Raw genomic sequence first — 25,206 nt, 5'->3', positions numbered from 1 at the left:
AGCCGTACACGTCTAGCTACATTTTGAAGGAACTTGTGCAATGAGTGCGCAATTGTGCAATAATTACGAAGCAGCGAAGTGAAATATAGGGTCTTTCTTATAACAAATATCGTCACGCCTTCTTATCGCGTGTTTTTCCATTCATCAAAACGAAATATACATATTTCCAAGTATGCTTGATCACATGAAAACTAAACCTTAAATGAAAAAATTATATTCCATATTTTGTTCTTATTCTTTCATAAGGAACTACCTCGTGCCCAATACTTGTACGTGTTATTCGACCGCACCCTGTACATATTATATTATATTTCACGTTAATAAAATAAAAGTCACGTAGTGTTAGGTCCAGTTTTCTACAAATGGCGGTATAACGTCACCCTTTGCGTGAAAAATTGACACGAGGTACGGGAGGAAGGTCGAGCAATCGACAAATCAATATCTAACAAAATTCGATTAATTCTACAAAACATTCCACATAATCGTCCACTTACAAACATTTCGCATAAACCAGTCTTCCTTTCTTCCATCTCAAACTTATCTAAATATTGTAAAATCCGAGATCGTTCGAGCCACGCGTAAAAATCGATGATCCAACCTCGTTGAAACCCTCTCAGCCTCTAGGATTCCCCTTTCGAATGTCCCTCTAGCGGCGAGTGACCGAAACACGGTCGCATCCCTATCGATCCCAACACAGGGCCAGCATTTTTTAGCGAGCCACCCTGTTCGTACGCGTTTATAAATAAAGCTTGGCCGTCGAGCGTACGTCAAGGCTCGCGAGGGTTAAATCCCTCTAATTAACTGCAGCGTGGCGCCGTCGCACGTTCTTCCGGTGCGACTGGATTAAAGCGTGCTTATCGTTTCGCGAGGGGTCGCGAAAGTCGCTTGAACGGACGCACGAAGGAAAGTGGAACGCGATTCAGTGGCGAATAGACGGTTTTATTCGACCCTGGCGGGACACGCGGGGTATTAATCATGGAAAGTGGTCGGTACAATCACATCCAACTTCGAAGGTTACACGGTTAATCCGCTCTATTTTTGGTCATCAAGGTTGCAGGCTCTCGTTTGCTTTCGAGTTTGGATTTTAGCAGCGTCGCAAGATATTAGATTGTCCGAAAAGTTTCTTTCGTTTCATAAGATGATAATAGATGAAGAACAATTTCTGTTTTATATTATTTTATTTAATTACGTATGATCTATTTCGTTATATTTCTATTATTATGTTCCTGCATAATTCAATAAACTAATATAAAACACAAAGCATCGTGCGTCTATTATTTCCTTATAAAACGAAAGAAACTTTTCCAACAACCTAATACAAAGGATACGTGTTTGAGTAATCATTGTATCGGTACTTGAGTATGTGTGTGTCTGTGTAACGATATTTAACCGTGCTGCTGCGTGTTCTTACTGATGTGAGAAACTATCTGAAGCTGGAACAAAGTATAAGAAAATTGTTATTCGTATGCGTGATTACTTTAAACTGGTTTCAACTTTATGGTAAACATTTTCTTGAAACGTCACGAATCTGTTTTGTTCGTGTTATGTAATTGTTTAACTGTTCTTTGCTAATGTAGAAATAGTTACTACGTTTTGTAACATTCATCGAATTAATTTGTCAGCCTACCGTGTTTGGATCAATTTTAACACTTGAAAGACAGGCCATATAGATTTAGATATTTGCATCTATCTAGTACGAGCCGCGTTGATTCACGTTTTTGCATAGTATGTATTAGGCTGGGTGGCATACGAAACGCGACAGGGCGATGCTATCCATTAAGTTTTTAGAGGATGAAGCGCAGAATATAATTTCTTCGGGCTTTGTGTACGGCGCAGTATGTATCGATTACTCGCACGACACGTAATTAGATTATTACTCGGTTGTTTTTTTTTTTTCTTTTTTGTTAGCTCGTATTTCCTGAGAATTTTATTTTCCGTCGATGTACGCGTTATGATGTTTCAAAATATCGAATTACGTTTCTCCACGTACGGGCAGAAAATTGAAAATGAAAACATAGAATGAAAAATAAGATATCCAGGTGTAACAATTTACGTAACTCACCCGTCACATGGAACAAACGGAATCTATTAGAAGGTGATAAGAAATTTAACGCTAGCTCTTTCATTTCTCCATACAATGGTTTTCACCAGTCACGTGTTTCTACCAAACGCAGCAAAATTGTTCCCCTTTAGAATTTCGAACGATCTCTAGAAAATCATTTTGAACAACAGAATTCATCCCTTTGCGATGCAAGAATTTTTCCAGAAATTTTCAAAGCTTAGAAACTTTACAACGTAATCTTTACACGTCATGTACTTCTTTAACAACCACGCGAGCGGACTTACAAATTGACCCATTAACCAAACACCAACTCTGTTTCTGCTTGCTCCACGACAAACTAAAACCTTGACCATTCGCAAGAAATCGAACGTGAAAACCAAAACAGAAACAAACTCCCTCTGATAATCGAACCATCTTCGCTTCCAAACCAATTACCCTGCAAGCACGTATCCAAACCGAAAACCTCGATCCGACCTTAACAAACCAGATTTCTCAAATAAATCTCAATAAATCATTTGGCAACCTGTTCAAGCTTAACCGAGTATCTCGGCTTAACCTCGTTCGGATGCTTTTATGTTCGGAATTCGAGCGGAAATCGAAGTTTCTGCTAAAGCGGTCGATGTGCTAGGATAATGCAACGAAGGAGTAAATCGATTCGTTTCGAAGGACGAAACGGTGGCCGGCGTAGAGAAGAGAAGAGGCGGGCAACCTCGGTTGATCGAGCACGAGGCCAGAGGTCATCGTGGTCGATCTCCGTGGACCGAATTGCGGAGGAATGTCGCGCGGTTCCGCTACAAAATGCATTACCTCCGGGATGCTCCCATGTCCAGCTGTGTTCCACGGCAACGGAATCCCCTTTCTCCGCGTAAAAGCTGCTCTCTGACAAATTAACTTACTTTGTCCTTCCCCGCTCGTCCTTCGTTTGTCTTAACTCGACCGAGGAACAAGAACGGTTGGTCAGGATGATTTTTGACTTTTGTAACTTGATGTTCGTGCGATTGGTTACATATTGGATCAGAGATAGCAGTTCTTACAATTTTCGTTCGATATTTGGGAGAATATTGGGTCGGTGGTGGTGTTTGGGAAAGGTCGGGATAGTTTTGGTGGAAAGTATCGTAACGTATAATTTTCTTTATCTTGCAGTTTTGTTGAAGGATAGTGGGACGTGATGATCTTCTTGAGTCAATTAACAAATTGTTTGAGAGTGTATATGTATATGGTGGTTTATCTGTCGCCTAATTGTGGCATTCAGAGCAAACTGTTTTGCGAAGGGTTCGTCTAAATTAGATTGGTTTTCGTGTAACGTGTAATTTTCTTTATCTCGAGTCAATTATCAAATTGAGCGAGAACGTATATGCAAAAGGTCGTTTATCGATCGCCTAATTGTGGGATTCGCAGCAAGCTGTTTTCTGAAGGGCTCGTCTAAATTAGATTGGTTTTCGTGCAATTTGTAGTTTTCTTTATCTCCGGTTAATTGTGAAATTTAATCCAGTTTATTCGAAAAATCCTTTTCATTTATCACTGAAGTAATTGTTGGATTTAAAGTAATGTACTTTGCGAAACGATAATTCCAGTTACATCAGTGTTCGCGTATGTAAGTATAATTTTCTTTATCTTCGGTGAATTATCAAAGTTAATGCATTAATCTAATTTATTCGAAAGCGTATATGTAGAAACTTGTCGATCGATCGCTTGAGTAATTGTGCGATTTAAAGAAACATGTTTCGCCAAGGGTTTACATAAATTAAATTAGTTTCCACGTGGTGCGTGATTTTCTTTATCTCGAGTTAATTATCAAAGTTACTAGTCCAGTTTGGTCGAAAACGTATATGGAAAAGCTCGTCCATAAATCACTTAGGTAATTGTGGGATTTAAAGTAAGATGTTTTGTGAAGGGCTAATCCGAGTTAAATTGCTTTTCACGTGACGTATAATTTTGTTTATCTTGTGTTAATTACCAAAGCTACTTGCACCAGTCTGTGTAATTCATTCGATAACGTAGGAAGCTCGTTTATCTGTTACTTACAATTACTCTGAAATTCATGATCGTTCTGCCCCTCGAAAAAATATTTTTCTTCTCTTTAAAAAAGAAAAAATCGATATTTTCTTTCTATACGTATAATCCAGAAAGACACAGATTCGATGCAGTGCAGAAGGACGAGCGCAAATCCTCGAGAATAATCCGTTTAGGTCTAGTCCGTGGAAAATCCAACGCGATTTTCCAAAATCGCACATCGAGAACCGCTCGATCGTGGTGGAACACAGAGGGTGAAACAGACAGAAACAAAATATTCTTTGGGGTAAAAGCAAATCTACTGGCGAATAGGTCGAGAGTCGAAAAGGAGCAACGAGGATGAATTCGACACGGATATTCATCGAACTATCGGTACAGGGTTGCATCGGTTTCATCGATCGAAACCTTGAATGCTCTCGAATACACGTTCGACTTGCTTTCATCGTTCAGAGATCTTCGACTACTTTGTACGCCGTGTCTGAAAATAGCCCTTTACACGTCCGTAATTCAATCGATTAAATTGGGACAAATGAAAATTCGGTGTTGGCTGTAATTGGAGCGTGAATCAGTAAGTTCACAGGGCGGAAAAATTAACTAATCGAAGATAGTATGTGGAAACGATGAAACCGTCATTTTTCTAACGAAAGAGTATTCTCTTCGTTTGTGTATCGAACAAAATTTTGTACGATACAATTTAGATCTTGCTTTCGTGTTAACGAGCATGAAATACTCGTAATGTTCTAACAAGATGTTTTTTACATGAGATTAAAATTTTCTAACTCGTTAACTAGAGTTCTAATATCTTGGCTGTGATAATTCATCTATTCAGAAATAATTTCTTTTCTTCATCTTTCAGAAATAATTGCCACGTCTAGAATGTACTATATCATGTTTCTATTCGCAAGACATCATTATATTATAATATTTATTGATCAACATTATTTCCAACTAAGAAATAGTCCGCTCGATAAATTAAGCTCGTGAACTTTTATAATTTCGTGCACTTTCAACCCCCTTGTGTTCTTTTATTCCCTGCGTGTTTCAATATCAAATACGTACAATAAGAGAAAACAAAGCTATTGGATAGATTCTTTTCTCTACAGTGTCTTAGTCAAACGTAATTCTACCACAGATCAACTAACATCCAAATAGAACGATAATGTACACGTACAGAATTGATCTCTATCATTGACCTACCCCACAATTAAATCGGTCGATCGGATCCACCAAGTTCTATCATAAATCCGAGCAAAGGGTCGAAGGATTTCGGTTAATTGCAGAGGATCCAACGGGAGAAATCTCTTCGACTCTATCTCGTGAGGGCAACGAAACGGTTTTGAAACGTGGCCAAAGCCTTAAGTCAGCTCCGATCGGTCGGAGTCCTGGTGGACGTGGCCACCGAACAGTTCCATCCGATTATCGGCAACGCCGGTTTAACGTCTTCTCGACACTTTGCGCAGATCCACCGGCAACCGCCATTATTTTACCGAAAAATCGTCGAGAAACGACTAGTTTCTATTCTTAGAAAATTTTGCGGAAGATCGGATCACAAGAAATGAGAATATTTCTGACTCGCGTCGAGTACCGCGGTACTAGTTAAATTTGTTTCTAAACTGATTTGATAAAATCTTTTTACTGAGGTATGTATAATTTTATGTGCTAGACTAGGTTAGCTGCGTAGTAGTGATACTTGTATATGAATATCAGTGTGTGGAAGTATGTGTGTGCGGCGTCTCGAAAACAAAGGAATGTAAACTGTTCAGTCGGTTAACAGTCTGGTATGGAAGAAAGTGCTGAGACGCGTGCAAGTGTGTATCGATGAATATCTTTGAAATCGTTTATCAAATAAATATATAACTATTCTAATATAAATTCTAAGTGTAAATTTAGTGTCCCAATTTAAGATCCAAAATTCTCAACACTTTTAACAACCTGCAAAGACAAAATTTAAGGAAGATTCGTAAGAATAATATTTAACAAGATTTCTTAAGCATCTTCGAGGAGGAAGATGTGATAAAATTTCTTCATAGACATTTATATCGATTTCATTGAAGAATTATACTACGTTAGGTTGCCAACGATGGACGCTTGTTTCGCGTACGATCTATTTTACTCGATAACCGAGGTATCTTTCAGAAAAGAGATTATAATTAACACGTTGACCGCCACGACACCCATATTCGGGTGTCAGCAAAGTTTCTGGTCAGGCCACGTAACCCATATTCGGCTGTCGCTTATTTGACTACTTGCGAAGGATCGTCGTAGGTATTTGAAAAGATATTCCATAATAATAAATTGTTAATTAATAATTAATTGTAATAATAGTTGAATTGTTATAAAATAAAAATACGAAAATGGTTTATTAAAAAAAATTATTTAGAATGTAAAACTTTAAAGCATTCTATACATAGTTGAGGTTGGTCGGGACAATTTGGACAATAAGTTGTTTTCTTCAAATTTTGTGTGCCTTTGTTCGGTCCATTCGACGTCTTTTATTTGCATAACATAGTTTGTAAGCGCGTCTAATGCTTCTTCCGGAATCATTTTTCCGAACGGCGATATTATGCTGACTCCGTCGAAGACAAGGATTTTTTGTATTTTCAGACAACCCTAATAATTCTGCAACTAATAATTGTCTAAATATTCTAATATTTATATTTTTTCTTGTTGCAATTTTGTAAACCGTCAAAGCGTTTACAACAGAAATTCCCAGAAAGAATTGAATGCCAAGTTTTCTGTACCATTTGATTCCTTTTCTAATTGTGGTGGCATAAGAAACCATTTGGTCGGAATAATCTATACCACACTTTCCTTCATTATATTCAACAACTGCTAGTGGTTTTAATGTTGCGAACAAATGAAACGAAAGATCATTCTTGAGACCACCACTTGAGCGATTCGCATTACTAAAATATCGATGGGAGCATCTAGCAGAGAATGCTTGGTACTGCTGTACGCGTGGCCTGACGGAGATTTCTTTGAAAACGAGCATGGCAGTTAACGTGTTAAATAAACCGGTAGAACAAAAACACTGATATGAACAAACTATAAACGAATTATATTTTACAACGTTATATAGCAAGAGGAGCATCACTGGAATTTGAAGCTAATCGGTCATTTAATTTTTGACGCTTCGTAAACTATGACAGAAAACTACCATCATAGATAAAACTATTAAGATAGACAAGCCATGAACAAACTATATTTTACAGATTAAACTACAACGGGGAAATGATTGAAAGTTAGAAACAATCGATCATCGTGTCACTATAATTAAATTTTTGATGCATCGTTTCGCTAACCCGACTTTGCTACCACTTGCGATATCGAGCGCCGGATTTTCAAAATAGTTTGAAATAGGGGAGGGGCGCGGGTTGTAGGCGATCCTGGGTAAATTTGAGGGAAACGATGACCGATGACGACCGCGGATAATCACGGGGCACAGAATTTTCGAGGCAGTGATCGAGGCCCGACCCTCGAGCCTAGAATAACAGTGAAAAGGCGCGCGACAGTCTGCTTAATTGGTAAAGTTTCGCGTTTACGGTGACCGCCTCGTCCCGGACGCTGTTCCACTCACTTTTAATATAGTGGCAGGCAAAGGGGCAGGTATTAATAGCGGGGAAAAAGTTGATCGTTCCGTTGGGTCGCTTTGCAGATTGAATGTTTAAAGAGGAACTGCTCAGAATACGATGATATTTGTGCCGATATTTTCGTTCAGACGAGAATTCTTTCATTGTTATGCGCAACTTTCGTGTAATTATTAATCTTGCGTTATCCAGATGACGCATGATTAATATTTAACGTCTGGAAAATGATATTTTATTTTCATTAATTTATTTATCATAATGAGATAGCACGCGAAGACTATAGTAGTAGAGTTAATTTCAAAGAATATCGTTCGTTGTTGTCGTTCGTCTATTTCGATTTTTGGAGTTAATCAGAACATGGCTTTCGAACGACTCGTGTATCAGCGTCACATAAATGTCTTTTTCGTGTCATATCAGTCGACCATCGTCCGCGTAAAGATATACCTTTGTGTCATATTTTAGCGTATTATTATATCGCGATATATTTTACATTGGCATTGAACAGCTTCCTAGTTATAACAACGTTTTTCCACATTTCTATCGTGCAATTTTCGCTTAAAATTTTAGATTGCCTAATAAACATCGCTATCTCGCTTGATAATATCGCGTAATAAATATGTGACCGGTAAATGAACGCTTTTATTAAGAATAGTAGACATTGCTATATTTATCGTTAATCGATATTTCTGCTAAAATCCGACGTAAATTGGTCGCTCATTGTCAATGTCTACATTTGTTAAGCTTTACATTTTCACCGCGATATGTCGGTTTGTAGCACATCTCGTCTGCGTATTTGTTTTTACATGGACTTTATGCGCAGAAACAAGCAATGACGATAAATGAACCGAAGAGCATCTTTGAATCGAGACAATTCTAAAACTTGGAACGTCTTGCTGGCTTTAACAGATCACCACTTTACCAAATGAGAAATTAACAGGAGAAACGTTTCCAAATTCCTCGGCAATGCCGAACAATTCGACAAACTATTAGACGCTTATCCAATCTCTAAACTATCGTAGATTATCTGCACGAAATGCAGCCAACAAAACGAGGAGCCAGCAATTGCGAGACACGAGACATCATAGGGTGGAAACGCGAAAACGCCAAACTAGAAAAGTTCCCGACCCAATTAGCTCGTGCACAATTTCCAGACACACGTTTTCACCTTCCTCTCCGGTGAACTCTTCTGCGGAAAACCGTAGACACGGTCGACGTGGTACGTGGAATCGACTTATAAAAATGTCGATGCCGTTCTCCGCGTACAGGGCCATTTTTACAGGACGCTTCCAGTTGGCGCCTCTCCAACCTCTCTTAACCCTCTCCCCTCCACGTATCATTTCTCTAGACGTCCAGACGACGAAAAGAGATATTTGCCAGCCACCAGAAGAGAAGATCTCTAGATCGGAGGGGACGTTTCGCAATATTCTTGGATCGTGTTTGAACGTTTCGCGACCGTGCACGAAATATCTCGCGACGTGACGTCGTGCAATGTTTCGCATGTTTGGATATTTCGTAATACGATGTCATTTATTTTCCGCGTAACGCTGGCTATTATTGCTATTAATACGAATATCAATGTCGTTATTATTATTGGCATTGTTGTATCATTGCTATACTTTAAGGATGGTAGAAAATATACATATTCCATTGATATGAAAAACTTCGGAGTAAAAAACAGTTAATAACAGAAAAATCTTGTTAACGAAATTAATCAAATTAGTGAAATCGTTGATAGGGTAAGATGAGATAACGCGATTGATCTTTCTTCAAAAAATCATCTCGTCACTGGGTGTAAAGAAGTTAATGGTAATTGTGTGAATGTTTGTGATTTATTGAAAATTGAACAGTGCAGAGATGCAAAGAGCTCCACGCGTGTTGTAATATATTTGCTGAAACAAATTTCTATCCGGATATCATCTTTTAAATTATTAGAGAAATATGCTCACAGATTTGCGTAATACTTAATTTACGTCCGGCATATAAAAATAAATGTTGTTGGTTGTGAAAAATTATTAGTCTCTATATTATAGGGGTCCTCGGACGATGGGAAATAATTTTGCTAAATCCACATCAGATTTTTTTGTCTTATTTATCGTTATACGTATTTTAAAGAATGTTTGTCAAACGAGTGGAAAGAAAATTTCACGAACGAAACTGCATCGCGAGATATTTTAGCTGCGGACAAACGAAGGCTAAAACAAACAAGGGATTCGTCGGGAATGTTTTGTTTCGCCGACGAGTCGTTTACCTAGGAAGGAAACCAGACACGCGTTTGCGGTTCGAAACAAGTTCAGACCAAGTAGCTAGAGCTGTGGAAAGGCACTTAATTGGCCAACTTCCGTGGCCCAGTTCCTCCGTAGATTCTCCCCTTCGTTTTTTCTTTCTTACAAATCTTGCTCGCGTCTCGAATTTGGATTTACGGAAAAAAATTCGTTGTTGATAGAAGAACAAGCTTCAAGTAAGCATGTTAATTGATGATGATCGTCTCGACTTACTTGACGTCAGACTAATATCCTGTCCTGCAAGATGATAACGAAGCGAGTGGTGAATGTAATCAGATGCGATGAGCGCGAGATGAAACGAGGAAACAAGATTGAAAACAGAATCTGCTAGGAAATATTCGAAATTAATTAACAGGAAATTAAACGAATGACTTTTAGAACGAGAAATTCATGGAATATTGCAATTATGATGTTAGATTTTGTTATTTGAAGAGTTTTCTAATTGCATCTCCGTTATTTCTCGAGTTTCTTCGTTGAGAACACCGTCTGATTACACACAGTCCGTTTCTACTTATTCCACTGCGCTGTAATTTGTACCAACAGACTTGTTTCCTTCTTGTTGCTTCTTTCTCTTGTTTCTTGGTTACGTGCTTTGGTATACTTGCTGCATTTAATTCATTATTTACATACGAAAATATTCACCGTTAGACAATAGATTTACATCGTTCTCATCCGATAGATGCTGTTCTTCGATGCTACAAAGAACTAAGATCTGTCGGTCTTTCTCAGTTATTTTACGTTGGTTTTTAAATTTCAGAAAATTCCACGATATTTCTTCATTCCGGATTCCGAGTATTTCTCATTTTCACGACGCTATATTAAAATCGAATATTTCTCCGAGCGACAAAAAGCGAAATAAGAAAGCGAATCTAATGTTCTAACTTTAGCCAACAGAGAGAAATCATTCTACATGCGCGCAATCGTCGTATATCCAAAAATCATGCAAGCACTTTAAAAAGTCGAGAAGGTTAGCAGAAGCGTAACGGGATGAATGAAACCGGAAGAATCGTGGCGCGTCTCTCGAGAAACGTTATCCGGTACTGTTTAACGCGGGAGCATGTGCCTGGAAATGCATACACCGTAGACGAGTGAGACCTGCTCCTAAAAGCAGTTCTTCATAGACTTGAAAGGCCATTTTCGGCTCGACGAATAATTCAGTCGGCTCGCGTCGGGCGAAAAGTGGCACGTTATCTCGACCGGGAGTAACGGAATAACGATGCGATAGGAGGTTATGCACCTAGTTGAAACGACGCACATCTACCCCCTCGGAAGAGATCCTCGTGTATCCGGCGAACGACCTTGTTAAATTCACGTGGATCGATACGCGATCTCGTACGAGCCTCGAGAGTTAAGTAGCACGAAAATTTCATTCGACGATAGAGTAAAAAGTCGAACGTGTCAAGTTTATTGATGAGCAATTGGAAAATCTTGAAATCGAGATGATTGGAGGAATTTTTATTAGAAATAAAAATGTTTCACGTTTCGCTATGATTCTAGATAGAAAGATGGGTAGATAGATGCGCGATGATTCTAAAGTTTTAAATTTGTGAATTCAGGTTCTATAGTATTAATAATTTTCGAAATTAAACTTTTGCTCCAGTAGAGAGAACGAAACACGTGTAGAATTTGTCGATGAGGAATTGAAGAATTTTTATTGCGAATAAAAATTTCACGTTCCGGTATACGCGATGAATGGAGCTTTGATATCGCGAATCCGGATTTTTTGATATTAATAATTTCGGAAATTAATTGAACAATTTTATAAACTACTTTATTGAAGAATTTTTAGTGGGAATATAAATTTTACGTTTCGGTCTGCGTGGTGAATAAAGGTTTGAATTCGTGAATCTGGATTCTTTCATACTGATAATTTTAGAAATTGAACCTTTGCACCAGGAGAGAATCAAACGTGTGTGGAATTTATCGATGAGTAATTAAAGAATTTTTATTTGTTATTTACATTACATTTCAGTATATAATTCTGCAACTTTAAATTTCTGAATCTAAACACTATCATGTGTATTAACAATTTTAGAAATTAAACCTTTGCTCCAGGAGAGAGTCGAATGTGTAGAAATTCTTGATAAGTTTGTAGTTTCTGTCCTCTTTCATTTTGTACCCTTTTTGTTTCTGTAGTATTTATTATTCAGTGATAATTTTGTAAGTTGCTTTGTAATTTTAATACCTTCAATCTCGGAAAGTTAGGTAGCTTTCTATGAGGCATAGTTATGTATTAATATTTGTAGGGTAATTAGTTCTTAGAGGCTTTAGAGGAAGTCCGTGGTACAAGTTGTTGCTGTTAATGTAACGCAATTGTGTGTTGCACCTAAGGCACATTGTTTAACCAACATTGTTGAGCATCTAATGCGACTATCTGCATTATCGTAGTCTTATTTCAACGAAAATATCTTTAACCTTCCTCATCGTATATCTTGTTTCATAAACCCGATTGGAAGAACCATTTATATATTCTAATAATCAGATCAAAAATATATATTGTATGTATAAAAGGAAGAATTTAATTCTTTGATTCTTTTGATCTTAATATGCTGAACAAAAATGGAGAATCAAGAAAATTCGTATAATGATTTATGAAAAATCCGTCGATGTTATACAAACATTATTTCTTCTCTCATAAAATAGATAATGAACATTTGAATCCGCAGCGAATTATTAAACTCTTCTCAAAAATTTTCTCCTTGAACCACGAATTTCAATTTTAATTCCAATTCTTCCAAAAAGTTGTCCGATCCCAGTTTCTTTGGAAAAGCTGTTTCAGTTCTAATCAATAATAAAATAATGCCATGAACCCGAGCAATTCACTATGCATACAACATGGGCCGCTGACTGACGTAATTTCTTGAGAAATTAATACCTCGAATGCTCGAAACCAGCCCGGGAATCATGACAATGGCGTAGCCCATATAAAATGATTAATTCTCGATCAGCAGGCGGCCGAATTATTCGGCTGCATATTTTCGGATTGACAGCGACATAATTCCATGCATTGTAGAAGAGATGATTCCGCGAAAGCTGATTACGTCGCTGATTAATTATTGATCAACGGGAAAACGGACATTTCCATAATCGGAATGCCGAGTGTTCCGCTCGTCGTTTGGGGAAACTCGTCGTCCGCTCCATATTTATCGACGCTCAAAGACATAAGAAAATCTTGTTCTACACAATCGTTCATAAATAATGCGTCACCTGATGTAATTTCATCAAAAGGTCGATGTCTTTGGTATACAGTGGCTCACTGCACGTTTACACCACACACGCGTTATCACGCTTTAAAAATATTCTACGACTCTGGTTATAAATAATATTAATCTTCAAGAAGACACAAAAGTCAATACACGACAGTTAATACGTACAGTTTAACACACGAGAAGCATAATTTCGTAACTATTAGGTTGGCAACTAAGTGATCGCAGATTTTGTCATTAGGTGGTAATGACAAAATCCGCAATCACTTAGTTGCCAACCCAATATGTCCACTTTGGACCAATTTGAGATATTTATGGGTTTTAGTTGTTAGAATATTTAAAGTTAAAATTTGGAGATATTTTCTGCGAAGCGTGATACTAATATTAATTGAAACTATTATACGAAGATTAAAGAAATTATTTTGATAATTTTTGAAATATAAGTGATAAATTGAACATGTCAATGATCAATAGCGTCCGTTAAACGCGACCAGAATTTTCATAGCAAAGTCATTCAGATGTATTCGGATTTCAAAGGCAAAGAGTCAGGGAAATCATGACAGAAGGAAGCGTCTTGTTCTTCACGCCCCCTGTTAAAATACACGAAGGGTGTCTAATAAATTTCGAGAGGGCCGGCATTAGCAACGTTCCCGATCACTGTAATTACTCGCAGAGACAAGGAATTCGTTTCTAGGCGAGGACGATGGTTTAGCTGCAGTAAATTCGACGTTGCGCCGCGTTTCACAAGCTAAGCTATTCCTTATTCCATCCGATGATAATTACAGGGTGTCGAGTCTCGTCGTTTGCAGCGATTCGCAGCAGGGCAATTTGAAAGTCCGAAACGCGGCGAAATAGTTGAAGCGGCACCCCTCGTGTCTTCGAATTTCGCTCGAGAAACTACCGTTATCCTGCTAATTGTAAAATATCATTCCGTTCTAATTGCATACTCGTGTGAAACGCGACGAGAGCGAGGCTCTCTTGTTTAACACGTTGACGATGGTCATCGGTAATGCACGTTCCTTCGCTAAATTCTTTAGAATTATCGAGATAAGTTTCGTGATCCAAGCAATGTTCAACAATGCGAATGATTTAAGGGGGTGTCCTGAATTAGAATGTTCTAAAACAGCGTCTTTTTGTGATTTTTTTTTCTTTTAGAAGGGAAAGAAAGAAATGAAATTATTGAATTTTGAGGTATGGTTTTATATATATTTAACGAATACAAAAAAAATTTTTTGTAGTAAAAAAAGAAATTATAACAGATTTCTAAGCCTATTTCATGGGCTGCAGTTTCCAATCGGCGGGAAAGACCCACCTCGTAATTCTTGACCGAAACGAAAAACCAAAAAAGAATTAAATTATTATATATTTTTCTTCTCGATGAACTAAAAAAGTTCTTCAAAAAGTGTATTTAAATAATTGTTGTAGCACCTTAAAGTTTATTTTTTCTTTTTATAAAACATTTTTTCTTTAAACCCGCCAACATTTTTAATTTCACACTATTTTCTGCCTTTTTTTTTTTTAGTTCATCAAGAAGAAAAATATATAATAATTTAATCCTTTTTTGGTTTTTGGTTTCGGTCAAGAATTACGAGGTGGATTTTTCCCATCGATCGAAAACTGCAGCCCATGAAATAGGCTTAGAAATCTGTTATTTCTTTTTTACTTCAAAAAAATTTTTTTGTATTCGTTAAATATATATAAAACCATACCTCAAAATTCAATAACTTCATTTCTTTCTTTCCCTTCTAAAAAAAAAAAAAAACAAAAAAACGCTGTTTTAGAACATTCTAGCTCAGGACACCCCCCTTAAATGCACGTCCTCTTGAAAATAAGTGGGCAAATATGATATAATATTTCGTGGAAATGAAGTGTTGCTACGGTGTATATTTACAGTGACTACAAAAAGTGTTTGTACAAAAGTTTGTAATTAATTAAGACCCGGTATATTACATTTCGTATCATCTGATAGTACCTTCATGCGACTACAAAAATTTAATGCTATGAAAATGAAATGCGAAACTTGATAAAAAGTGTTTCGTTGGAAATTAATGGTATGTACAAATACTTTTTGCGGCCAGTGTATTTGAATTTATTGCGCCTGCCAGAACAAAATATGTGAAATTCGCGTGGCCTTCCACCGCAGCTAAAATATTTGTCTTTTGAAACTCGTCGATCTTTCCTACGACATTTCAAAGCTATTTGCGCGTGACGCTAACATGCCGTCACCCACCTTCCAGGTCATGACGTCAACGTTGAGTCATCAGCAGTCAACGCGTTAATGCTTGTTATGTAACGTTACACGGCAGTGAGAATGTTTAACAGAAAGTAGCAGAAAAATCGACTTTTAACGGAAGCCTGGTAAATTGATGATTCGGACGCGAGTACGCGAACGTTTTTCACCGAAATGCCACGTACAGTGCGTGGGCGCGATTTGCATGAAAATTAAAATATCACTCGGTAAATGGATATTGTAAATCGGTGTCTAAAAATGTTACATTTTATTTTTCCTTGTGCACAGTGGAATATCATTAGGACAGTGTGAGAGTGAGGTAGTTGAGTGAGAAAAATTGATCAACTATTGTTGTAGTACCGCGAAGTTAGGGAAATAACTGCAAACAATGTAAAGTAAAAATGCAACGAGTATAAGAATCGTTAAAGCAACGTTCACACGTTCAATATTATTGTCAATATTTGAGGTCCTCTACGTTGTATTGACAATATATTTACATTAATCGTCTAGAGGATTTCTTACATACGATAATGCTGAGAACCTTAAATATTTACGATACTATTGATCATAATATTGATCCTCCGAACGTCCCGTAAGAAGTTCTCGAGAAGCAAACAGTTCTCGAAAAGGGAAAAATATGAAAGGAACTCTCTTCTCTTACGCAGCAATAGGATTCATTGAAGAAAAAAAACGTCAAACGAAAAAGAAAACAGGGAAACAAAGGAACGAGCAATACCGTAAAAGGGACGAAAAGATAGAAAATCGAAAAAGGAGAAAAATAAAACAACAAACGATGTCTAGAAAGAACACGAGTTATAGAAGGTAGTTTTGAATTCACCAAGCACTCTCTCAGAATTTTGTCCGCAACCTCTCCAATTTCTGCAACCTCTCGGAAAACACGGTCGAAAGATCTCGAACTCCACTCAGTTTCGTTCGAAACTGTTGGTCAGCAATAATATAGCCTAGATGATGAAGCCAGTTTCTCCTTCGGTATTTCAGATATTATCCTGGAATTGTTGCAAACTGGCACATGAACTATCACGCGAGCATTTCGCGATATCCCTTCGTTTCACTCTTGGTATTCGGTAGCACGGGACGACCTCGGCCTAAACTTTGAAACGACTCGTTTTTAACCGCGCAACCCTGAATTTTATGCACGTGATGAGCGATCGTTGTTGGTCGTTTCGCCCACGACCGCAACCAAGGTTGTTGCGGTACTCGACGAAAGACTGTTGGCGCAGGACAAGGCTGAACCATGAATCTCGTGACACAAGATACGACCTTCGATACCGGCCGTGCTAAAAATGCGAGCTGCAGTATTTTCTCTCGTGAAAGTATTTCAGCATTTATACAAAATTTTTATTTATAGACATATATTATATACACATACATTATAGACACATATTATGCATATAGATTCATCGTCACTGTGGCGAGACACAAGCGTCACGATTACGTTGGTAAATTCTCTGAAACCGATCTAAAAATGCATGCAAGACAACAAGTTTGTTCTGATCATTGATCTCAATACGTCTTGAAGATCTTCCAATGTGCCATATATATTTCATTGGAATGCCACTTTAAACAAGATATAATCACGAAATTATTTGAACGCTTACCATAGAAAACTTTCATGTGAATATCGTGTATGTTTTATAAAACATTTTAAAATTTCATTAATGTTGTAACAAGACACGACTGTCTTGTCTGAAACTGTTTATTTTGAAGTTACGAGATGTATACTATGAATTCACAAAGTGAATATTCATCCTAAGTATTTAATAATAAGTATTAAATGATGATCCTGCTGAATAGCGAAACTTATTAATATTACGGATATAATCACAGTCGAATGTCGTGGCAGTGTTAATGAGTTTTTGAAAATGTTCCGTATAATACACGTAAAATATTCATGGAACGTTTGTACAAGTGTTTGAATATTTTCGCGAGCCGGCGTACGCTGCTTTTACGACGCATACTTTGCATCGAGAAAAGATCATGGAGGATTTATGAAAATTCGAGGAACGGGAAATGGGTTTTGCTTTAATTGTCTCGAAGGAAGCAACGATCGTTCCGTTTGCTTCCATTTCCTTCTCTTTACTACAGACCAGCTTTGTTATCATTTTCGTGTTTGTAACCTCGGATTACGCAAAGCGCGGATTACTCGTTGTTACGTAACAATGAAGAGAATTTCATTATTGGATTTCATGTAAAATCGTGTGCTCGCGGCGGATTATTGAAAAAATACCTTCAGAGGTGTTTTAAATAAATAAATTAGCGAAATAGAGCGGAGAAGGATATTGCAGGTGTATAATTTTAATTGGAAATATTCTTTTGTTACAGGATGATACGCGTATAATGAAAGTGGGCGATAAGAAAAGATGGATACACGACCCAAATAGTAAGTATCGAATATTCAATTAGGTATGAAAATAAAGCTTTGTATACAACGAGACGAGCTTGATGTAGTTGTATTCGTTAAAAAATATTTTTAATCCTAAATTTAGGATTCTCCCCGATAACTTCTAATTTAATTAATTTTAATCACATCTATATTTTAAAATCAGTGTAGTGACATAGAAAGAGGAAGAAAGAGAGATTGAATATTTTATAAATCATAGAATTGCTGGAAGCAAATTTGAAAGAATTTTACAAATACTCAGATTCAATATTATATTCATAAATATTCAAAAATATATCATATTCAAAAATATTCAGATTCGAGATATTAATGTTAATTAACTGCTCTATAACCAGAATTTTGTTAATCCCGTTCTTTGAAATGATTATCCTATATAAATATATAGAAGAATAAATTTATTGATACAATTGAACGAATCGAATTTCAGTGAAATTTATCTATCAAATAATCGGATTAACTTCAGGATCCAATTTCTTACGGTCAGAATAAAGTATGGTTAGATGGTGTAAAATTTATTACATTCATATTTATCAATTAAGATATAAATATGAAAATAAAGAGGTGACTGTGCAAATATTTTACAATTCACTGTATATTTTAACGTTATATAAAACAGCCGGTAATGATCACCGGCTAAATGTCGAATCACGCTATTATTCACATATTAAAGCTGTAACAATTAATCAAATTTTAACGTGCCACCAAATTGCCCATTTTTTCATATCCTGGAAACCAGATCGTACGTTGTAATTTAATAATCGCGATATCTGTTAATTGACGACTCTGGCGCGATCAGAAATTTATCATTGAAAAACGATTAAAATGATTGTTACTCGTCTGATTGGAAAGTTAGTCGCTTCTATTCGACCCACTCCATCGATGTGTTCTTTTTATTCCCAGGCTAAATAGCCAATTACTTGGAACTTTGAGGCTAACCCACTTCTTGAAGTGCAAATTCTCTCACTAAAAGAAAGAAAAAAAGAAGGAAGGAAGAAAGGAAAAAGGGTAGAGAGAGGGGGTGGGTGCGTTAAAGTTTGCCAAGAAGTTCGGCGAACCTTTGGTAGGAAAATTATGTTAATCGGTCCGAGGGATACGTAACTTTTTTCTTTTCCTTCCAGCTACTTTGTGCCACGGTTGCAAATACTGTTACGAAATTTGCTTCTGATTAACTTTTCCATACGCACCGTACGATGAAACTGTTCTACTTTCCAAACTCTAAGTTTCCTAAAAGAAATAGATTGCTCGCATTGGCTATAGAAGTATAGAAAAGAATATTCGCTAACTAATTAATAACTAAGATACATAATTATTTACCAATTAAATTCGCTAATTAATCGACTAAAGTAAAGTTGATTTGTTACAAAATATATATGGTTGTTTGAAATTTCATATTGTATGGATTGGTACGTATGAAGCGTAATGTGGATTTTAAAGAGAACCGATGAATTAAAGAATGTAATATAACGTAAATCCGGAAATTCTTTATGCAAACTCGAAAGAGAAGGTCTAGGTTAAATAAATAACAAAATAATAAACTGAAGCAACTACACCGTATTAAATGTACGAACATTATTGACATATTTACATATTTATAGAATACGTGTAAGTCGTAGTTGCTAATGCAAATGGTTAAAAAAAAAATAAACAAAAAACAGATACTATACTCTCTGCTCGAATTATTGTTAAAATATTTTATCATATTTGAGGAAACCACTTATGAAAGGGTGCATCGTTCAAAATTTCCAAACTTTCTTAGATTCCCCTGTTATCTCTCAAATTTCTTAAACTCGATAAAACGTCGCAGAGACAGTCGACCAGAAATTGATTACACATTGCTGTTCAATTGTTTCAAATTCGAGACAAAGCTTACGTATTCTTCGTTTGTCACTATTGAAAACCATCGTATCGTTTATGGTTTTCCAACCAAGCTAGTGGCGAATTTATCGATGGAAAAAGAAAGCATAAATCCGGCGGAAAACGTAATATCAACGCGTTCTGTCATTTGCGCAGAAAAATCCTATGAAAGGTATATTTATCGTGTTTTCTCGTCCCTAGGCCGGCCAATATGTTTCCAGGGCTGTGCTCGTTTAATGCGCACAATGTTGCTGCACCGATTCCATAAATATTCAACATTTGCTAGGCACCAATATAATCCGCAAACAAATTCGTTTGCCGCGGTTTCCTCAATCTATCCGGTTAATTAATCATTTCTTTCTATCGTTCGTTGCTGTGATTATTTTCTTTCCTCTACCAGCAATAAATATCGCGCTCCTTTACCCTTGTAATCTAAAAAATCCATAGTGATTTTGCGATAAAAATGCGAAACACTTTCGATGCTTTCATCCCTTTCTTTCCTTTTACCTATCTTTCAGTTCTGTTCCTCCATTTATCTCCTTTTTTCTTTGTTACGCGTTTCCAAAGTATCTCTGCTTCTGCTCCAAATTTCATCATTTTCATCTGCTGTTAATTCCTAGATCCTTTATCACATGTTCACACGTCTCATTAAAAACTCTTCTAAAAATATTTTCCTAGTTGCAATCAGCATGTTCATAATAAAAAATGATTCTCCTGAGCCAATTTCCGCCTTGATATAACATTTCAAAAGGTACGTAAAATAATTTTTTCGCCTTGCCAATAATAGAACCAATTACTTTGACCAACGAGAATTCATTCATCTCTCGCATATTTTCCTTTCGTTTTAATTATACACAGAGTGCGTCCGATTCCATGCCCGTGTTATTTTTTTCCCCTCTTCTTTTTTCTTTTTTATTTTTTCGTTTTCAGCGAATTTGTTTCACCGTGGAGAGCGCGTCTTTGAAACTATACGAGGCGGAATCGGTGCTGCATTCTCAAAAAGAAAGGGGATTCCGTTTTGAATCGTTAGTAAAGGAGCTACGCAATTGTACGAACGAAACAAATACAATTCTTTTGTAAATTGCGCGGTTAGATCAGCTTGGCGAACGACACACAAAGAATGAATGTAATCGTGCGCACTCGTTCTGTTATTGCCACGATTACAGTTCTGCCGTTTTATCTTTTATCGTACCGTCCATCACGTTACGCCCTTTCACTGCTTTTACTTCCGTATGTTTGTTTTCCTTTCTTCCTTTTCCCTCTGCTATTTTTATTTCTTTCATTTACCAACATGTGCAAACGGTATCATACTTTTTGTTCGAACCGGTTTATTGAAATTTGTTTGACTGTTCGTAGGTAGTTTTTGATCATTCGTCGTTTTGTTTTTGAGCTGTGTGTAACGAAGAAAAATTAGTTTACATTTGATCTCATGGTATCGATATTAGACAGGAATAATCTATGGATTATTTTTTAACGAAATTATTTTAATTTTCACCTTATTTGTATTCGCACGTTTCTGTACACTCTTTGCGGGTTTGAGTATTGTATACTCGGTGGATGAAGCATATTTACTTGTTTTCACTATGTATTCCATATCGTTTTCAAATTGTTAGACTGTCTCTGTACGAGTATCGTAAATGAACAAATATTTATTAGAAAAAGGACTTTGAAAGATATAACAGAACTTTATTCTACATCTTCGACTCGCTTCTACGACAGAAATCATATCTTTTCCGCTTTTATCACCATTTCGCAAACATTCTGTATAATAAGATTATCTTCCGATCAGGATTGATACGTTCCAAACGTATAAATCACTGCCAGTAAATTATCACACTGTGTATATTCGTATTCGATTCACGTTTCCATAAACGCGATCAGAGAAACGGAACCCAGGCAGAAATTCGTTTCAACCATTAAATATCGTAATGAGTACCGTACCTTGACACATTTCATACATTTTTGCGCGTCATGCATTTTCGCATCCTTAAATTTCTCATAAGCGCGCAAAAATCTACAGTCCGCTAATACACGCAGTACGATGGTAATATTATAATACCAACTTTTAGTCAAAGCCGTGTGTCAAAAGTCGAAAGCATGAACGCGTTGCACACAAGTCGCTGGAAAATTTCACCGAGCAGCAGTCAGAGAACAAAGGTAGAGGAATCGATAAATCAGATTTGTCCCCTTCCTGGAGGCGACGTTTTTCCACTGGTTCGTTCGTTAAATTGAATCGCGAGGCGAGAGAGCCGCGCGCGCGTCCAATCGCCGGTATACCCGCCGCAATTACTTTGTCCCCTTTCGCCGGAAATAACCGCGGATCCGGCCGCTGATTCCAGGCTGGTCATAATAATAGCCCCGTCGCGTCGGTTAGCCCTTTGTGCATACCGCGTTACGTTCTTCTTGCTGCGGCCGAACGTAAGCGTGGCAGGGTTGCGTTTAGGGGGTTGAAACGAATGTCACGTGTTCGTCGGTGGAAAGGGGTTGAATAGTCCGGCGTGATTACTGCAAATCAGAGGGAATAATCGATGGGGTTGTTGGAAGGGTTCGATTTGTGCAAGTGTTTTTTTCCTGCTTTCTCCAGGGTCAATGGTTAGTAGTTTGAGGCAAACGGTTTTTCGTAGCAATTGCAACTGAATTTTTTCTAACGGTAGTTGGTTAGTTGATGTTCGGTTTCAATTTGTGCTGGTGTTTGTCTTCTGCTTTCTCGAGGACGAATGGCTAGTGGTTTAGGGCAAATGGTTTTCGCGATGGATTCTGAAAGCATTTGGAATTAAATATTTCTAGGGATGGTTGGATAATTAATACTCGGCTTCGATTTGTGCTAGTATTCGTTTTTCCTGTTTTCTCCAGGGTCAATGGTTAATAGTTCGAGGCAAATGTTTTTCGCGATGGATTTTGAAAGCATTTGGTATTAAATATTTCTAGGAATGGTTGGATAATTAATACTCGGCTTCGATTTGTGCTAATCTTCGTTTTTCCCGCTTTCTACAGGGTCAGTGGTTAATAGTTTGAGGCAAATGGTTTTTCGTTGCATTCGGAACTGAATTTTGCTAACGGTGGTTGGTTAGTTGATGTTCGGTTTCAATTTGTGCTGGTGTTTGTCTTCTGCTTTCTCGAGGATGATTGGCTAGTGGTTTAGGGCAAATGGTTTTCGCGATGGATTCTGAAAACATTTAGAATTAAATATTTCTAGCGATGGTTGAGAAGTAGCACATAGTCTTTAATCTTTGGCCCATCCGCTACGAGAATAGATCAATGAAGTAAGAAGTTGCATGAACTTTGAAGAAACTTTATAAAGATCTTGAAACGCCCACCTCCCGATCGAACTCTTTCGTGCGGATCGCGATTGGCGAAATATCGTTATAAAAATACATTTCTTCTGGAAAATAGACTATTTTTTATTTGCAACGTAATCAAGACTTCGTGACCTGTTTGGGAATTGCAGAGTAGATTGAGAGAAGAGATTGGGAGAAAATTGAAGAAGAAGTTTGAAAGTAAAATGGAAAAAGATAGAAGAGGAGGAGTAGTAGTGTCAGATTAAAAGTATCTAGTAGAATCATTTATGTTGGGACATGAAGTGCCTATGAATTAATGCTGAACGAGCAGAAAGTTCTTATTCGTAAATTTGACTTTGAAAATGAAATAGAAATAACTTGTAGCACCAAAAATTTCGTGATTCCTTTTAACAGTGAATGATAACAGACTAAATTTTTTTAATTAAAAAATATCTATCTTTTTTCTCTTTCATAAATTCATCGAATAATTAATTTTAAAACAGCAGAAGCAGTAATGGTAAATAAATAAAAATTTCTTATTAAAAAGAATGGAAAATTCTAATTTCAGGAAATTAATGACTATATTAATATGAACGTGATATCAACATAATGAAACAAATAATTTCAAATTACGAGGATAAGGTACGATACGTATATCAAAAAATTTAATTATAGTGATGTGTTTTATGAATATACTTTTGATTATAAAATGTAATATACATATGAAATATACATATTAAAATACATAATCCAACGTCATAAATTCTTTTCCAACTTTTCTACTCTTCCCATTCTTCTTCAAACATGAAGTGACCGGACCACGTCGTTCGATGATAATCACAAACTCACCTAAAGAATTAACCTCCTAAAACGCAAAACAAGAGGAAAAGAAATTAACTCAGAGAATTCCCCCTTCTGTCGCTCATACGTTAAATGCTGAAACAAAGACGCACGCTAACTAATAATAGGAAGAGCTGCTGAACTATAGGAGAAAGTACAGTAACTATAAAAATGTAAAAACGAATTTCTTTGTAACTCGGAATAGTTGCAAACACCTTGCGTCTTGATTTAACGCAAAATTGCAGTAAAATCCAATATTATACTAAAGAAACATCAGTAGTACACTTATTGTCCACAAAAACACGGAAATCGATAACTATATTACAAAGTACTATCGTTTAAAATATTAATAACTGAAGCTGTCGAAGTTTATGTCAACTTGTCACTAATTAATTCTCGTGAGCACCACACTTCGATAGTGGCACACGAAAACGATAAAAAGAAAGTTCGCGTATCTTCGCAAGCTGCGTTCAAGATGACCTGCATGCGTACGAGCGCAGAACGTGGAGACGATTTATCATCGATTGGAAGCTTTTACAAGATTAGTACACAAGCTTCGACGTTAAATATCGAGCTCTGTTTGTGACCAGATAGGCGAAATTAGTTCAACTACATTCGTCTTTCCATGGAATTATTCCAACGATAAAACTCGTTGTAACTCGGAAACGAGATGAAACGGAACGTACGTTCGTACAGACATTTTTTATTATTTCTACATGCAGAATCCACCGTCTAATGCCGAACAGTCCGTACGATCGAAGAAACGGCAAAGACGTTGTTCAGCCTGTAAATCTCGTCTCGCGTGACACTAGTTGTCTGATTTTAATGGCGGCATAAATCGCTGTCGAAAAAGCGTGGCCGCTCCCGATCCGCGCGTACAACTTGTTACTTTGATTCCAATAACAGCCGTGCCAGCCGCTCGTAAATTTTATCGGCGTAACGATACGAGCAATTACGCGATATCTATATAATTTAATCGTGTATCGAAACCGGAATAACCGCGTGATCCTTCCCGCGAGCGCGTCCACGCTCACCATTCCACCAACCTTATCTTTCCCGTTTATCTTTCGTTGCCTCAGGCGATACACACACGAGCCATCGTTCTTTGTGTGACCGTTAGGTACGAATCTAAGTATGTGTGGGCGCATCCTTAATTCGGATGCAGCGGCACGTCGTGACTCTTCGCTGATATACAGCCACGAGGACAGATTTCCTCGCTTAATTTAAGCAGTGACCGAGGAATTTTCTTCCTTGAGAAATTCTCGCGGACCAGGGGGTGTGTCTTCGCGAAATATCGCAAGCGGTGCGACGTGTTTCTTGCCCTCGTACATTCTTCCTGAGTTATTCAGTCAGCGATATCTATTTTCTTTTGGATCTTCTTTTTTTTTTCTTTCTGCTTCTTTCGGATCTTTTCTAGTAGTCGGAGGTTGGT

The 25,206-nt window shown here is 37.2% G+C and overlaps 1 protein-coding gene across 1 annotated transcript in view; it reads left to right on the top strand.

The window, feature by feature from the left end:
* Cow (Proteoglycan Cow) overlaps positions 1-25,206 on the top strand; it is a 237,333-nt gene that overhangs the window by 129,764 nt on the left and 82,363 nt on the right. Inside the window, exon 2 of the mRNA XM_069117301.1 lies at positions 17,724-17,781. Within this exon, the coding sequence (XP_068973402.1) occupies positions 17,724-17,781 (58 nt within the window). The remainder of the gene's footprint in view (positions 1-17,723; positions 17,782-25,206) is intronic.

Source organism: Bombus flavifrons, chromosome 7 (assembly GCF_040668555.2).
Source record: "Bombus flavifrons isolate JBK064 chromosome 7, iyBomFlav1_principal, whole genome shotgun sequence".
Taxonomy (NCBI): domain Eukaryota; kingdom Metazoa; phylum Arthropoda; class Insecta; order Hymenoptera; family Apidae; genus Bombus; species Bombus flavifrons.
This window is presented reverse-complemented; position numbering and strand designations above follow the sequence as displayed.